Source organism: Neopsephotus bourkii, unplaced genomic scaffold, assembly GCF_033783945.1.
Source record: "Neopsephotus bourkii isolate Nb327-2 ecotype Australia unplaced genomic scaffold, CSIRO-AGI_Nbou_v1 NB_1542, whole genome shotgun sequence".
NCBI classification, from domain to species: domain Eukaryota; kingdom Metazoa; phylum Chordata; class Aves; order Psittaciformes; family Psittacidae; genus Neopsephotus; species Neopsephotus bourkii.
This window is the reverse complement of record NW_026902018.1, coordinates 3,191,754-3,209,884: the sequence shown is the minus strand read 5'-3', so window position 1 is coordinate 3,209,884 and position 18,131 is coordinate 3,191,754. Positions and strand designations below refer to the sequence as shown.

At 44.1% G+C, this 18,131-nt stretch overlaps 1 protein-coding gene across 5 annotated transcripts in view; it reads left to right on the top strand.

Annotated features, from left to right (window-relative positions):
* TAOK3 (TAO kinase 3) overlaps nt 1-18,131 on the top strand; it is an 86,556-nt gene that overhangs the window by 46,520 nt on the left and 21,905 nt on the right. Inside the window, exons 8-13 of one of the 5 annotated variants that reach the window (XM_061370551.1) lie at nt 3,272-3,385; nt 4,778-4,869; nt 6,844-6,937; nt 8,389-8,470; nt 14,713-14,880; nt 17,655-17,861. In XM_061370551.1, coding sequence (XP_061226535.1) covers nt 3,272-3,385; nt 4,778-4,869; nt 6,844-6,937; nt 8,389-8,470; nt 14,713-14,880; nt 17,655-17,861 — 757 coding nt within the window. Of the gene's footprint in view, nt 1-3,271; nt 3,386-4,777; nt 4,870-6,843; nt 6,938-8,388; nt 8,471-11,170; nt 11,326-14,712; nt 14,881-17,654; nt 17,862-18,131 lie in introns of those variants that run through there. The other 4 variants (XM_061370552.1, XM_061370554.1, XM_061370555.1 and 1 more) reach the window with 4 other exon arrangements.

Here is an 18,131-nt window from a genome sequence, read left to right as displayed (position 1 = left end):
CTGGAGTCTGCAAATTGCCTGCTGTGTTTAAGCAACTTTGGTAAAGGTTATTCTAGCTAAAGTTTCTCTAATAGACAAGTCAGTACCCCTAATGGTAGGGTAGATGTGCAGCTAAAAGCTGTTGTTAAGGAGTGTGTTTGTTTCAGTAGCTCCATGTGGCTGTATCTTGTGCTGAGTTCTCTTCCATGTTAGCAGGAAAATATCCCCCTCAATTTGGCAAATAAAGAGAAGTGATAAAGCTGGTCTGGTCTCAAAACTAGACACTGTGAGAAGCTTTACATGGGAGTAAGTAAAATTTGATGCTTTTAGAAATCAGTCAATGAAAGCATAAGGAGTAAAACCACCATGGGAGAAATTGGAGCACACAGGTAGAAGATTCATATAGGAGGCTGCTCATGGAGGCAGTTCCCTGATTTGGCTTTCATAATGGGGTGTTTTTCAGGGGTTTAGCTGTATTTTTTTTGGCTGCTATGTCAGTCATGTGGTACCTTGTCATTTTATGGGGTTTGTTAGTTTGTCTTTGGTTTGTTTGGGTTTCTGTCTGAGTTGGGGTGTACTGGTATGTCAGGGCCTTGTGCGATGCCCGAGAACCAAGTTAGTGTAATGAGTGGGGAGTCATCACAATGAGGCAACTTGAGAGTAATTCAGGGGGCTAAAGGCCTCTATAGGCAAGCTTGAGCCAGAGAACTGGTGTATCTGAGGCTGAGGTGAGGGATTTTGAGACACAAATTGCTTGTCCCTTGTTAGAATAACTATTTGGGGCATATCTACACGTGGTTAGGAAATCAATTTTAAGTGAAACAGTAATTGAAATACAAATGCCAATTTATAAAATGAAAATAAGATGATTTTTGAGCAGCCCTTTGCAATATATGCTCTTATTTGAGCTTGAAAGTACCTGTTCTGAAATATTTTTCATGCTTTCAGAGTGCATTGAATTGTTATTTATAGGAAATGACTCCGTGTATGGATGCTGAGAATTGTTTTTTCTCAGTACTCATTAGGAGTTTCTAACATGTGTTGTAAATTCAGCTGTTTCACATCCTGAACACTAGCTGCTCTGTATGAGCTGTTCAGTAGCATGCTTACTGCATATTAGAAACAGAGCTGGCTCTTTCAAACTGGAACAAGTTACTTCGCTGTTGCTGCTTGCAGCGTAAGGACAGTCACTACTAGAAGCACCACGCACATGATTCTCATCTATCAGCTTTCCTTTCAAGGGGTTTCCTGCCTTTTAACTTGTGAAATGGGATGGCAAGCCCTCTCTTTTAGGAAAAGAGGACCATTGGGAGATCCTAGTTTCCCGGTAGAAGTTATGCCTTAAAAAGGAGAGGTGAGAGAGCCCTTTCCTAGCTTCCTAGTTTGCTCAGCTGCCCTGATGGGTGCAGCTACAGGGACAAGGTCCAGCAGCACTAAGAAAAGTAAAGCTGAATGAGAAGGGCTCAAAGCTGGCGGCTGGGACAGCTTTGGTCTCCCTTGCCCCACAGCAAGGAAGGCGAACCGAGGACCTGGAATGGAGGGACACCTTGTGGAGATGCACGACAGAGCAAGGCTCTCAGCTCTCCTGAGCTCAGTTAGCTCTAACATCACGCTGCGGGATGGCAAAGGATGAGGTTGTTATGTTTAGTTGCAGGCACAAGACAAAACAAAGTTCACAAGTATGTTTGCTGATACCTAACGTGGCTACCGAGTCCTTTGTAGGTTGCTGTGCAGTGGAGATGATAGCAAAGGGGATGCCTGTGCTGTCTCTTCTGTACTTTTGAGGTGTTCATTCTTGCATATACAAGACACCTTTAGCCCTTGTCCTCCTGCAGAAGTGACAGATGCACAGACCCAAACCATCAAGACATGTCAGGATGTATTTGGGTAGCAATAATTCCATAATGCTAGTTTTGAGTGGGAATGGGGGACTGGAGGTTCTTATGCTGGCTGTGCTGCTGCAGTACTGTAAGTACATGTCTGTCTCTGTGTTTCTCTTTGTCCCAGCTTTTCCTATCCTGTATATTGCCCTTTGGAGACAAAGGCACCTCACCAGGGTTTGTATTGTGTTAAATTTAAAGTGTCTTTCAGCTTAGCTGTTCTTTCAGTCTACAGTGATACCCAATTTGTGTTTGAGGCACAAATCATCCTGCTTCAGGAGTTGTTTGACCATCCAACATGGGCTCTTCCTCTGCAGCACATAGACAGCTTTGATTGCCTCCCCGTTTATCCAGTTAGCTCACTTTACACAGGGTCACAGTACAAGTGCATTTGGCAATACAGAGTAACTTGCTTGTGATCTTGAGGTCTGCCACTGCTGATAAGTGCCTTTGGTGTTTAAGAATTTAAGTTGAATACCATATTCATATTCATACAAGAAATTAAATTCATCTTCATACCACATAAGAAGAGCTGACATTTTTCTTGATGTATTGTTTGTATAAAGATGTCTTAGTTTTGGAAGAGATGGCAAAGAGACATTCCTGACTGTATGGTGTATACAGCCTGGCTGACAGGAACCTCTTACATGTATTCTGTTTATGTTGAGGGTCTGCTTTTGCAAAAGCCAGTACCTTTCCCCATGTAAAGACATCTGTGGTGTACTTCATGTGCAGTTGTCCCTTTGGTAGTGAAGTGCTGTATCAGGATCATAAGGAACTTTCACTATACTGTGATTTCAGCTGGCAGTGTGTGGGTAACTTGAATTCCTTAAAGCAATCATTTTTCTGTGTCAGGTGTTTTGGATATAACTGACAAGTTTGTCTCAGGCTTTGAGCAGGGTCATTGCCAAGAGCCTTGGAAGTGATGAGTTAACAGTTCTCAGCATTCCATGGGCAGCTAATTTGGAATTATCTCACTCACTACAGGAATTGACAAACTTTCTGGTGCAGAATGTGTTGTGCCTTTTGTATTTTAGTAGTGTCATTCCTGTTAATCTCTGAAAGGTGGGAATTGCCTGAGAGCTCTAGGAACGCTCACGCATCATTTGAAAGATGAAAACGATGTCTGGTGTTTGTTGTGTAAGGGATTAGGATACAGCTCTCCTGGATCCCAGGTTGAAGCCTCAACCTTGCAACCATGGTTCACCTCTTCCTTCTGTGCTTCTTGGGTACAGCCAGGCTTCCATTCCCCAGACCCTATGTATCTGATTTCTCCAGCTTTCTGTAATATTAGACTTCTGAATATTCTCAGGTTCTTAGGACTGAGAAGTCAGTGGGCTTCTCTGGGATTGAAAATCTTTGACTGTTATTCTACTGTAACCATAAGTATACTTTCCTCTTTTCTTTTAAAGGGATATTAAAGCTGGAAATATTCTTCTAACAGAACCAGGTCAAGTGAAACTAGCTGATTTTGGGTCTGCATCTATAGTCTCCCCTGCCAATTCTTTTGTGGGAACGCCTTACTGGTGAGTCCAGCCTTCAGTACTTCACTCCTTTACAAGCTTGCTCCCCCATTTCCAGCCTTTCCCAACCTGAATATCATATCTGGCATCAAAACTTTATTAACCAAGCAGATTTCTTAAAATCCCTGTGTCCAGCTCTTCAGGAAATGCATTCTTCCTCAAGGACCATAAGTAAAGGCCGTCCAGCACTTTGGAATGGCACCAGTTACTGTTTTGACTGGTATGATGCCATTGGCTTAAAAATTGCTAACACATACCATAGGTAATGGAACTACGACACGGAGAAAGGGAATCCTGTTAATCTGGTACACTGGATCTACTTAGAATCATAGAATCAGCTGGGTTGGGAAAGACCTTTAAGATAAAGTCCAACCATTCCCCAGCACTGCCAAGGCCACCCCTAACCCATGGCACTGAGGGGCCCATGGCACTGAGGGGCTCATCTACACAGTGTGTGACCACTTGCAGGGACGGTGCCTGCAGCCCTGCCCTGGGCAGCCTGTTCCAATGCCTGAGCACCCTCTGGGGCAGGAATTGTTCCTCAGCTCCAGACTACACCTCCCCTGTGCAGTTTGAGGCTGTTTCCTCTTGTCCTATTCCTTATTACTTGGGAGAAGGGACCGACCCCACCTCACTACTACATCCTGTCAGGTAGCTGCAGAGAGCAATAACACTGATGCTCTCTTTGGAAGAAACTTGCTCAAGGGTCACTGCAGTTGCTTGGCATTCCTCACATAGTGGACCAGCATAGCTTTATGCTCCATTTATTCTGTGGCAGACGCCCTGGGCATTGATGAGAGGTCACCAATAGCCTGAGCTCTGAACAAGCCCATTTGGCAGGAAGCCTCCTTCATTGTTGAAGAATAAAAGTGAAGAGGCTGTATTTTTGCAGCCTGGGCCCTCTGCTTCTTCCTGCCTTCTTCTCCCCTCCATCCCGTTATCCTAGACCACTGCATTTCCCCACTGTTCCAGATTTCCCTGTTCCTTTCATAGCTACACTCGTAGGCTGCATATATCTGCTGGAAAATTCTCCTGGTGTGCCAATGGAAAACCCACCATCTCTGGTGAGAGTACATGTGATGCCTTTAGGACTCTCCCTGCCCCTGCTGTCTGCCTGCAGGTACTATACCTTTGAAATTGGTCTAGGACTCCCATGTGCCAGCATGTGCTAACACCAAGATGGTCAGGTTGGCCTCTTACTTTCCTTTCTTAAACTGCCTCTTGAAAGAGATGCTAGCGCAGGCAAGCCTTGTTCCATTTCATCACGGCTTTACTGAGCTCCCTGCTGGCTCTTTCAGTTCTGCTGAAGATGATGAAACCATCTCATTTGAAGTTATGTGCTGGAACTCACAGTTTGTACCCCCTAACCCCCATGTTTTGCTCTGTGCTTGGTAGGATGGCACCAGAGGTGATCCTTGCGATGGATGAGGGACAGTACGATGGAAAGGTGGATGTCTGGTCTCTTGGGATCACATGTATTGAGTTAGGTGAGTAAATACTTGGCAAAGTTAATACTTGGATAATTCACTGTCTGCAATATTGGTTAGGAATCCTGAAAAACCTGAAGATTCATATTCCTCATAAGTTTGTTTGGGTTTTTCTTCATAAAGCCTGACTTGGGAAGCACTGACAGTTAAGTTAAATCTTTTACTCACTGGCAAATCATGAGCAAGCCACTGCTGCTGTGCTTTAATGTTATCTGGTGTGCTTAGTTATTCCCAGAATAACTAGAGGATTCTAGTCTTGTATGAGAGGAAGCTGTGGTCTGTATTTTCCAAGCTGGATTTGGAGAAGGATGTTCCAGCTGTTGTGTCAAGGGCACTGGTGTCCTAAGACTTGTGTGTCACAAGGGCCCTACACTGATTTTTCAGTTCCTTTTACTTCCCCACTCTCTGAAACCAAAACTCTTCCATCTCAGCTGGAAGTTTGTGACATGAATCAACATGAACAGGTTCTTTACATGAGAAGAAAAGCAGTGCAAAGGGCAAGTGACAGACATCCACACAACCTGAAACAGATGCAGATGTGAATAGCAGGTACAGAGAGCACACGTGTGCATTTTCAGTTTAACTGTTGACATTGCATGTGCTGAGCAGATTATAGTCAGAAATAGCTTTGATATGGATTATAGTTACCTTAACAGCAGTACATCAAGGACTTATTGTGAGGGCAAGCGCACCAAAAATGTTACTTATAAAGGTTTAAGCAGCAGAAATACATATAACAAAGAGGGGAACATACAGAATGTTGACCCCAATATGGATATGGTAACAGTGCAGATGAGTATTAACTTCCAGTGTTGTTTCATGTGCCAGCGCTACTGCCTTGCTGACACAGTCTGTATTTTGATGTAAAGAATACCCAAATCAGAAGTTTTAAACCTCTGTTCTTCCACATGATGTTTATTTGTGTATGTGTGTGGAGTTCAGGAGTGTTACAGCCTCTCAAGGAGTGAATCACAGTAGTAGAACAGATGCTACACTACCCTATGTAGGCACTGAGTTTTGATAGCAGAAGTCCAATGGCTCTTTTCCATCAAGAACCTCAAAGCCATTTGACATAGTTGAGGGGTTGACTTTTTAATATTACCTTTTGAGAAGTATTAAACTTCTTCTTTGGAAAGAACTTTAAACTTTGCCTTTGCGGGAGTCCAAATCTGAATATGGGGTCAGGTAGCAGTGGGAGGAAATGTCTTACTGAGCACCACTTGGCTTTCTTTCAATGCTGATGTCTTCTTGTCTAGCCAAAAGCAGTGTTTAAGGAAAAGAAAATGTGGTGGTTTGCATGCATGCTGTAGGTCAAGGACAGGTGATTGCTCTGGCCTGACGTGACCTTAGAAGTCCTGGCATCGTTGGCTGATGGGCATGACTGACCTTAGCTGGGGAAAACCAGCCTTTCTCCATCTCTGTGTGTGCTCTGCTGCACCCCTGCAAGGTCAGGGGCTGGGAGGGACATGGAAGGACTAGGAAGAAGTTTAGTTAGGGGGAGTGGATGGCACATCTGGCAAACTGCCCCACGTGCAGGTGACTGCCAATGCCAAATGAAGCAGGCAGCCACTCTTGCCCCTTAATTCAGATGCTACAGCAGCGCACCAGAGATCCAGAGGGGTTAATATGTACATTTTCTAGCCCTGATGTGCTCTGTTCTAGTCAGCTTCTGCTGAATTTACCACAGCAGCTCAGGTGCGAAATGTGGCAGTTAAGGTAAAAATTGCTGGAAACTTTTCCTTACAATTTGCATCCTGTTCTCCTTGGATTTCATCATCCCCTCTTCAAGTGAATAGCAGCTTTCCTGGAGTGGTTGTCCTGGTCTAACCTAGAGTATTAAAATAATTAGCTTAAATGTGATGACAACAGTAATGAGCTACTCATTGATTTAGCAGTGATACCCTGCTCATGCTTCCATATCTTTCTCCTTTTCTTTCCAGACTGCCTTATCACACCTTTCTCTTCTCTTTCTAGCTGAAAGGAAGCCTCCACTTTTCAACATGAATGCAATGAGTGCCTTATATCATATAGCGCAGAACGATTCCCCTACGTTACAGTCAAATGAATGGTAAGAGAGCTATTACCAGATATTCTTTGTTTTATTTCCCTGAAAAGGCTCTGTGACACTCTGCATGATTAAAGTCTGACAAGAAAAGTGTTTGTTGCAGGGTAGTGATTTGACTGCGTTCTCAGAAATGCTCCTGTGTAGGCAGGTTCAATTTTGACCTTCTGTCACTTTGGCTATGCTACAATCTGAATGTGTGGAGGTGTTAATTATGGGGCTGTAGATGCTGTAGGAATTACAATCTTCTTGGATGCATTAAACCCGCTGTAGCTCAGCATCAGCAAAGTTCCCAGCTGCACAAGATCCCTGGCAGAATTGTTAGCGTTGTAGTGCAGCTGAAATGTGGAGAGAAGGGAAGAGGGATGCAGATTATAGAGGTAATTAGATTTCTTTCTTTTTTTTCAGTGAGTGACTTCAAAAGTCATCAGAGCTCTGTGGCCAGTAAATGCTCCCCATGCTACAGGCTTGGTCCAGAATGGTACAAGAATGCTTTGTTATTGTGTGGGAGCCAAGGGTTTCCCTGATTCCTGTTCTCTGTGCCCAAGAGGGGAATGTAACTATGGAGTGATGCTTGGCAGAGTCTGCACGTGGCTTGAAGCAATAGCTCCTGACGAGGTGTGGAGTTCCCCCAGTTACACTGCTAGGCAGTGAAGCAGCATAATTATTTCATTGCTAATCATTTTCTCAAACCCACTCTGCTTCAGTTTCCTTATTTCATCATCTCTGTTTTTGTCCATTCTTCAAGAGTCAAACAACCTGGTCTCACATCAGCACCCATGTTCTGTGCAGAGTTTGCAATGCAGAGTAGAGGCATCTTGTGAATACAATGTGAGAATCATACTCTTGATTGCAAGCAGTTTGGTTAGAGTCACCTGTTTGCTCTCTGTGGCTTTGAGAACACAGGGAATAAGAACGGTGCCTTTTTTGCTCCTTCAGAGTTCAGTGGCACCTAGATCATCAGTTTTCTTTCTAGTTGGGGTACTACCTCATATACAGTTTAAAGTCATGTTAAACTAGGCATTGTAGCAAGGTGCTGTAGTGAGTCAGGGTTACAAGCAGTGGGAAGCTTCCAGAGAATAGAGTGCTAAGGCAACAAACGTGTTTCTGGAGTTACCAACAACTTCAGTGCCATCTATTTTTAAGTAGTCAAAGTCAAATTGAAACCAGTGACTGGTACACACAGTTCCTGCTTGGTTTTCGGTTTGTGGCTGGGGATAATTGGGCGTCCATGGTTGTTTCAACAGTCTTTAACTGGTGAGAGAACTGATGGCATCGACTTACTCGGAGTTTAGAGAAGTCCAGTTGATTTCTCTGCCCTAGAACTTAAGGACAACTCAGTCCAGGTTTTTCTTTTGCTTTGCACTGATAAGTTTGTGTCTGTTCCAGCTCCTGAGCTGCCCTTTCATTTAGAACTTTTGTTTCCTTTATTTGTTTTGTTTCTTTTTGATTTACAGGTCAGACTCCTTTAGGGGATTTGTTGATTACTGCTTACAGAAAATACCTCAGGAAAGGCCATCATCCACAGATCTCTTACGGGTAACTTTTCATGTCTTTTCCAGAAAGTTGGAAAAAAACCCTATTTGTCTGCCAAAAGAGTTGTACAGATGGGGAACAAATACTTACCCCTTCCAAAAGAAAGATTGGTTGGCTTTCAGTTGAATCAACAGAGTTTTGGGGTCTTCTAAAGTGTATTTTGGGCTGAAGTAACTTTGTTTCCTGACTTTGCTTGTTAGGGCAATCACAGTTGTCTTTATGTGATGCTTGAGTCAAACTACTGGGAAGAGTCGAGATAGGTTATGTGGTAGAACAGAGACACTATGAGTGAGGAGTTACTCAGGGTAGCATCCAAACACACCGCTCCTGTTACACCCCAGAGATCTGCAGAGCTTATACCTGTGTTAGAGAGCTTGCAAGCCTCATGGGATACTACTGTGAGTAACAGGGGGGGGGTTAGCTGAAGGAAGGACCTGTCAGCATGAGGGGAGAGAAGGATTTAATCTTGATTCTTATTTTTTAATGTGTTTCTTCCAAGACAATCCTGTACATACTTTACCTGAAAGTCTTATAAAGGACAAGCAGGTCCAGAGCTGGCTGTCCTGCAGAAGTGAATTCCAACCAACAGTTCTCTGTGAAGGCAGGATGGAGGAGTGTGTTTCCTCCTGCTGTGATGAAGGAGGTTTGGCCAGCCCCTCTGCTGCACTGAGCTGTCAGTAGGATGCCCTGAGTTGTGACTGTGCTGCACTATGTGGTCTCTGAACAAGCAGACAGAAATAAGGGATGAAACTGCAGGTGACCCCGTTTGCAGGGCAGAGGGAGTGAGGAAACTAACTTGGTGCAGCCTGTGTGAAAGCCAAGACCCTTTTGGAGCAGTTACACACTTTGGTGTACAGTAATGTAACTACCAACTTGCTAATGTTCCTTTCTATTCTTTAGCCCTGCTTACCTTCTCCAGTAAGGAAGAATGTTACTTTTCTCTTGTGTAACAGGCAGTGCTTGCTACCAAGCTTACATGTAATTAAGCATTATTATAATTACATTATATATGTAATGTACTACAAGCTTTCTGTGTGGAAGTGATAGAAAACCTAAAAAGTCCTTTTAATTGCTACTTAAAGTCTAGACTTAACCAGGCTTCACAAGATGCCTGGGCAATATCAGCTCTTCTGCAGAGCTGGTAGTACTTGGAGCACTGTTCCACATGAGCAGATCATTGAGCTCTTAATAAGGATTTACAGGTAGTGGCTGATTATTTAAAGGAATGTGGGTGTTAGAGATGAGAAGAGACTGCATGAGTTAAGTTTATCTCCTGGCAATGCAGGACTGTGCTGTGTGGGGTGCTCTGAACTGCCCTGTCCTGTCTTTTGGGGGCTTTTTATAGGGTTCTCTTCTGACAGACACAGGTGATGCTCAGGAAGGTTGTCTTGGCCCATTTCTTTAGTAATGCTGATGTAAGCATGGTGAATTCTTTATTCATACCTTTTGAGTATGTATCTTCTAATGATTCTCAGTTCAGCCCTTGGTTTTGCTCTATTGTAAATCACTCATTTGGGCCCTTCTGATGCACTTTTTGGTTTAGTGGGGGGTTTTGTCTGTAGTTCCTGTGGGTACATGGGTGCTTCTGGCACTACTATGCAGATAGTGAGCTGGGCCAGGCTGGCTCTGCTCTGTGGTGTTACAGGAGGAGGTCCTGATGCTGTGTTCTTCTGATTGCTGTCTGGTGCCCATGTCCTGACTGATTTATTGGTTAGTGCCAACTGTAGTTCCCTCCTCATGTTATTACTTACCAAGCATACTCTGCATCTCTCTTTTTGCATTGTGTGTTTCCAGGCATCACACTCTTTAAGCTGCTTTCTGGTCATGTAGCACTGTATTTTCATCTGTGTTTCTGGTCTCCATTTTCCAATGATTTTTTTTTTGTCCTAGATGCATTTTGAGCAATTCCTCTTGATTCATTAACATCCTGTAACATGCTTGCTTCTGTTCTCTGTTCATATATTTATCTGTTAAAAGCAGCACTAACAGTTTAGGTCTAGGTTAGCATCTTCCCCTAATCGAACCACCATAAGCAAAAGTTGTTTATATCCCATTAATAGGCTCTATACTGAACCAAATTAATTAGGATTTGGTTTGACAGTAACAGCATGGTTTTGGAAAGTGCCTTGTACAGGTTCATGATAGCCAAGAGCATGTAGGAGGGGGACCTGTGCTGGGAGTGCCAAAGCTTTGTCTCAGTGGACCATGAACAAGTTCCAGTTGAAGTCATTTGGTTTCAGTTTACCTGAGAATCAGAGAATGGTTTGGGTTGGAAAGGACCTTAAGATCATCCAGTTCCAACCCCCTGCCATGAAGCATAGGAGCTGCTTATAACTCCAAGTGTTTTGTGTTAGGGAAATTGAGGAGCTGCCTTCCTTGAGAAGGTGAGGATGTGTGAAATCCCATCCAGCCCCTTTTCCATCAGGCTTTAAGTGTTTCCTTTCTTTGGAATGGATGAGTGCCCCTGCTATTCCTCTGCTTGCTGCATGGCATGCTGCTGTTCCACACCATCTAAACAGGAATCAGAGCTGCCTTAAACATTCGAGCAGAGGAATTGCTGCTTCCATCGGGTGTTCCGCTTCATTTCCACAGTAGGTTAGATTGCTGCTCAGTGTCTACCTGACAGCCTTTTCATGCTGATTTCTGTTCTAAGGCTACCATTCAGCCTTTGTTTTATGGCTTCTCTTGTTGCTCTTTCAGCTCAGTAAAATGCATTTTCATGGATGTTTCTGAGGCTCTTGAGGAGAGAACTCGAAGCCCTGCGCTCTTTACTGAACAGCTAGCTGTGCGCTCGCTTCTGTCCTTGCTTTAAGCCTGGACCACAGGGAATATTTAACACTCAGGCCTTCACTCTCCAGGTAAAGGCTGATGAACGAGCTCATTTGTACTCCCTCTTCAGCTCCTGGTGTATTTCTTGTCCTGTGATGCATTTGTGCTGTGGCACAGCACCAGCGTTTTGTTCGCTGGTTCTGCTTGCAGCACCCTGACAATCTGACCAGCTAATAGGTTTGTGTTGTGGCTTTCAGGAATGATTCATTCATGTGGATTGGCAGCCTCTCTTGCTCTCTAGGAACAGTGTGAGTTCACTGAAGGATATGATTTCATGAGTACCTTAGGTTGGAGCCTGTACAAACAATTGGGGCCGAGATCTTAAATCATGTATATTCAGTCTCTTTAGTTGGTTTTAGGTTTTCAGAACAGTAGCCAAGATGTTCCCTCCTGCAGTAGCTCTCCTTACAGCTTCTTAGATGAGAAGATTCATGATGGTTTGTCCTCTGAGAGCTTTCCACTTGCATGCAGTAAATGGGGATAAATCAATTTTTTTGGGGGGGGGCACCTTTTCTTAAAGGAAACTGAATTTTAAATGATGTGTTTGAAAATTAATCCCATTTCAATTCCCTGTCCTGGATGGAAGCAGTCAGATGGTTGTGGGGAGATGAAAACGCAGTTGACATTTAAAACTCACAACCAAAAACTCTCACTAATGGTTTTCCCTTTTAAAATTAAAAGTAGTTATAACACTTGCATGAAGCACTTTTTTTTCCTCCTATTTTCCTCAGCTTGCATGACATTGCCAAGAGATGTGTGTTACTCACTCAGCCACCATAGGATCACAGAAGGGTTTGGGTTGGAAAGGACCTTAAGATCATCCAGTTCCAACCCCCTGCCATGGGCAGGGACACCTCACACTAAACCATGGCACCCAAGGCTCTGTCCAGCTTGGCCTTGAACACTGCCAGGGATGGAGCGTTCACCAGTTTCCATGTGGCTCCTTCTAATACTTGAGTAGTGTTTGAATATGAAGCAAATCCTCTTTCCAGTTAAATGAGTATTTACACTGTTAAAGAATCCACATAACCAAGCAGACACTGCACATACAGGATGGATTTAAGTACAGGGTTCTTGATCCAAATGCATTACTGCTTTCTAAATATTATCTATAGTGAGATAAAGCTGAATACCTTTTCTAATCATAAATAAGCTGCAGATTGTTGCTCTTTACAGAGAAATACACGCTGATTTATCTGCATTGAGGAGCAGAAATGATTCATTTTGCTTCTGTGTGAAATGATGTTTAGAACTTTGAGCTACAATTCAAACATCAACACCACCACTACTAGCAAAAAGAAATGGCTAGAAAAGGCTAGCAGCCTTCCAGTATCTGAAGGGGGCTTGTAGAGATGCTGGGGAGGGACTCTGCATTAGGGACTGTAGTGACAGGACAAGGGGTAATGGGTTAAAACTGAAACAGGGGAAGTTTAGATTGGATATAAAGAGGAAATTCTTTCCTGTTAGGGTGGTGAGGCACTGGAATGGGTTGCCCAGGGAGGTTGTGAATGCTCCATCCCTGGCAGTGTTCAAGACCAGGTTGGATGAAGCTTTGGGTGCCATGGTTTAGTGTGAGGTGTCCCTGCCCATGGCAGGGGGTTGGAACTGGATGATCTTAAGGTCCTTTCCAACCCCAACTATTCTATGATTCTATAAGGGGTGAGCTGTCCCCATTAGCAAAACAGTCTGAATTCATTTAAAAGCAAGAAATAAGCCTGTGGCATGATACTTTCCATGTTTATTTGGAAATCACTGCAAGATCATCAGCTCATCCCTTTAGGTGCTTTGTACACCTGACTCCTGGTCTTAGGTGGGCTGGGCTCATGGAGTGGTTGCTCCAGCTACTGTTGGATGTATCAGCTCCTCAACTGGAGGGATGGCCACACACTGAGGGTAGAAATGCTTTTTCCTGTCCTATGAGGCCATGAGCACACGGAAGAGCCAGAGTAGAGAACAGGTTTTTCCCACATTTCTTTCTTTCATTGTTCATGTTTCTAGAAATGTTTCTAGAAGATGTTTCTAGAACATCTGATGTTTCTAGAAGATGTTTGTGCCTTAAGGCTATCTCACCTGGTACACACTAGGCAACATACCCAACTCTACTGATGCCATGTCAAAGATTGGCAAGTGTGTGCTTGGGCTGTCTATAATCAAGTCAGAGGTTAAATGGGAAAGCTGTGAGGCTTTCATGCTCTGCTGCCAGTGCAGGAGAATGTCTCTGATAAGAGAACAGCTTTTAACTGTGTACTTTAATTCCATTGAAGAATTCATTGTTACGTCTGCACCTAAAACCTGGGCTTAAAGTCCATCCTTAGCAGTTCCATCCTTAGTACATCCTTAGCAGGATGTACTAGAAATCAGGTAAGAACCTGACTTTATTTTAACTCTGCCTACAAATTATGCTTCAAGTTGTGTATATAACTAAACCTTGTAGTCTTCTTACTGGCTTTATGTATGCATTGGGATAGAGAGATGTAGGATAAATCTCTGCATGTAGCTTAGGCGGGTAGACTTGAATACTTAAGGTTGATCCATCTTTGTCCTTCAAGTGTTTTGTTCATTCTGAAGTCCTTTGTAAGGTTTGAAGCGGCACCATCTTGTACCTACTATCATAAAGTCATGGAATGGTTTGTAGTGGAAGAGACCTTAAAGCTCATCCAGCTCCAACCTCATGCCACAGGCAGGGACCCGTTCCACTGGAGCAGCTTGCTCCAAGCCCCTGTGTCCAACCTGGCCTTGAACACTGCCAGGGATGGGGCAGCCACAGCTTCTCTGGGCACCCTGTGCCAGCGCCTCAGCACCCTCACAGGGAACAGCTTCTGCCTAAGAGCTCAGCTCAGTCTTCCTCTGGCAGGTTCAAGCCATTCCCCTTGGCCTATCAGTTGCTTCAAGTGAATGAACTCATTCATCAGCTGCATTGTCTGGAGAGCTCAGAAAACCTGACCCTGCTCCAAACTGTTCCACTTGAGACAGAAAAGTGCACTGGGGAGTCAGGACTAGAGGAAGCTCGCAAAGGGTCAGCCAGGTCTCTGCCTCTCCATCCAGTACCCAGCTTCTCCATGTTCTTCTCTACACACACATGGGTTTCAAGTAGCAAAGGGATTTTGCCTTCACGTCTCTGTACTCTGCCTTTGGCTTCAGTTCTGTGCTTAAGGGACCTTCTGAATCCTACACTTCAAAACTCAGTGTGTGGCGTGATCAGTTTGGTTATTTGCCATAGTGATGAGCACAGGCAGTGTACTCAGTGCTCAATGTGTTTGAGCTCTTTCTTCATGACTATCAGTAACTATTGAATATGAACAGCCCAATTACTGAACAGGAGCTGTCATTGCAGGTGTCTCAAGTCACTGTGTTCCTGTTTTGACATCAAACATACCTGTGCCATGTCTGAAGTGATGCCTTTTCCTTTCATCCAGCACGATTTTGTCCGCCGGGACCGACCACCGCGGGTGCTCATAGACCTCATCCAAAGGACAAAAGATGCGGTGCGTGAGCTGGACAACCTGCAGTACCGGAAAATGAAGAAGATCCTTTTCCAGGAGACCCGGAATGGGCCCCTCACGGAGTCTCAGGAGGAGGAGGAGGTACTTTGAGTTTGTTCCCCCATTTGCGCTGTTAGAAATGATGTCCAGGCAAGTGAGATGTTCCTTAATGGGGCAGAACAAGCACAGCCTAGGAGAGGCTGCAGTCCATGCCAAGAGACAGCATAACCTGAGTTAGTAGCCCTTTTACTCACTGTTAGCTGTACATTTAACAGCAGCTTTGAAACTCTGGATGTTTTTCCAGTGGTGGCCTTTCTTCTGAAAGCTTTAGGGAAGAAACTCATCTGGAGGGAGAATGAAGTGGCTCACAGCCTGTGTGAAGGAGGGTCTGTGACAGCCCGAGCTTTCCTTGCTCATAGGTGCAGGCAAGGCCACTTGGTTAGTGTTTTTTCACTTGCCATAACTTTACTATAAGGTGATTGGTCTCTCAGGAGCTGAAAAGCAAATCACCAAAGTAGGAAGACTTCTTCTTTTAAGTTCTTTAATGTTAAAGAAAAAGGTTAAAGACGTAAAATTTAGCTTCAGTTTTGATCTTGTAATAACCAACCCACTTAATCAGTGTGTGATAAGTGACACTAACTGTGGCTTAGAGGAGGAGCCAGTCATTTTACAGTGTCACTTCATGCAGGCACCTTGGATAAATAAATCTGTGCCTGCTTCTCCACAGAATTGACAGGCAAATTGATGCTTGTATTTCTTTTTGCTCAAAATGGCCAGATAATATACAGTGAGATGTCCAAGCTCAGCATATATACAGGGACTTGGTTTTGAGGTTTGTGGATGGCAGCTGTTCCTTTAAAGTTAAACTAGAGCTCTGGTTTAAGAAATGGGTGAGCCTGGGTGTCAGATGCAGAAGGAGGGGACTGACACTTAGCACTGTCCTTCACTTTGGAGGAGATGCCCAGGAGTAAGAACAGCAACCACTGTGATCAAAGCTACAAAGGGCTTCTGTTCCAACCCTCCAGATAGCCAACTTCTAAACCTCCAGCTGAGTTGTGGGATGGGAGGATAGGCAGACTTCTGCACTGAAACCTTCAAGCTTTCTCTATCCATGTGTGAAAAGCTGTGGGGGGTGACAGGGTATAAAAGCCCAAGGGAATGTATTTCCCACTTGGCTGTTGGTCCAAGCTCAACAGCGAAGTGGGATACATGTGGTAGTAGTTGACTTCAAGATGTATTTTCTTCTGTTCTTCCTGTCCCTGCTCCTCCAATAAAGAGGGGGAAAGATATTGTATCTCCAGGAATTAACACTAATGAAGCTCACACTACTCTGCATGTGCACAGCATGCTCTGCACTGTTTTACCACCGAGCTTGTGGACCATGAAAGGAAGTTGTATTGCTCATGTTTATCACTAACTTGGCAGTGAAAATGAAACATAGCACGTGCTTCAGTTACTACTGAATGGGTTAACAGAAGCTGCTGAGCTGCAAGTGCGATGAAACAGTGCCTTTTTCAACTTCAGGCTTTCTAAGGTGGGAAAGGAGCATTACAAATCTGTAACACTTAAAATATTACTAATGCTTTCCTCAGTTCTTGCAAGAAACTTAAGGTCATTTGGAAAGGATTCAAGTCAGGAAGCCAGTGTTAAGGTCGGACATGTGATATCATCCCTGTCCTTTGTGCATATACTCATCAATTACAGAGCCATATCCTCATCTTGGATGCTTGGTTATTTCTTCTGCAACTGCATATAAGCATCCTGGAAATACTTTAATTCTCATGTGGCCACGTTCTCTATAAACCAGTGCTCTTGGATTTGAAGTACTCTCACACAGGCTCTGATGATCTGCTGATTGCTTCAAAAATAATCACACAATCAAATTCAGATCTGTCAGTTTGAGCTTTCTCTCAGTGCCCAACAAAATGAGTTCCCTGTTAAGTGATTTGTAATGTGATTCTCCCCAAGCTCACTCTGGAGGCCAGGACAGTCTGGGTGCAGTAGCAGGCCATTCATTTTGGTGAATTGGAGCTATTTCGGGCCTGAAGGATGCTGAAGGATGGTTGGACTTCTTGGTCCTCACTGTGAATTCCTTGCAAGCCTCTTCAGTGCCACTAGTTAATCACAGAACTCCATAAATTCTCCTAAATCAGGCCGGATTAAGTGCATACTCTGGGATTACTGTGCTTGTACGAGTATGCAACAAGAAAAAAAGCTGCTAACTTCTGATGTTTGTCTGTAGAATCAAAGCTATATATATTTACAACAGTTTCAATGCAGGCTCTTCTGAGTCAGCTGCTTAAAGGTGGATGAAGAATTTATCTTGCCTAAAAACACAAGGCTAAAGGGGTTTTTAGCGTGACAAAATGTAATTGCTGACTGCTTGGGATATGGAGGTTAAAACCTCTGCGCCTGTTAAGCACCACGTGCTATTTATCAAGTAAGAAACCAAACGGATTCATTGTCTTTTGTGTTTTCTGAAGCACAAGATGTGTTGTAGCTTCTCCTGACTTGGAATATTGTTTTAATACAAGCTTAAATCACTCCTTTTAATTATAAGACTCCTTCCACCAGCCATCCAGTATTCCTGGATCTCTCCTTTTCAAGCCAAAATCCATGCCCAGACTTATTGATACATGAAAAGAACTGGCTTGAAGCCTGATGCAGTAAGATTACAGGGGAAAAGGCAAAAGCTAACTGCCCCACGTGGAGTGTTTCATAACCCAAGCAGCTTTGGGAAATGTAGTTGCCAAAATAATGAGCAAAGAACGTGTAACTCTGCAGAGTCACCTGTAAAAGAAGCTCTGGGCACTGCAGGCACGTGCTGGGCAGGTGATCTCCTGCAGTGTTTGTAACTGATGCCCCTTGTTTCATAGGACAGTGAGCATGGATCAAACCTGAGTAGGAAGATGGACAGTCTGGGCAGCAACCATTCCATCCCAAGTATGTCTGTGAGCACAGGCAGTCAGAGCAGCAGTGTGAGCAGCATGCAGGAGGTCCTGGATGAGAGCAGCCCCGAACTGGTCATGATGCATAGTGATGAGAGCACAATTAATTCCACTTCCTCCGTTGTTCATAAGAAGGTATGTTCTCTGGTGCTCTCTGTAGCTTCCTGCAGTCCCTGCTATTGCTTGTGTTGGCTCGCCTGCATAGGGCCCAAGCATCAGTGTGTTGTGGTCTTGTGCTGAGCCATCTGCTGGGAGCAGGAGCTGGTGCTGGGCTTGCCAGAATCAAGTTCTGTGGTTGGGTTTTTTCCTGTTTAAAAGCTAAACTGCATTTAAATAACCTCTGGAAGTAAACCAGAGGTCATTAATGAAAGGTAGTGCTCTCAGCATCTAGGCAGGGTCACACTG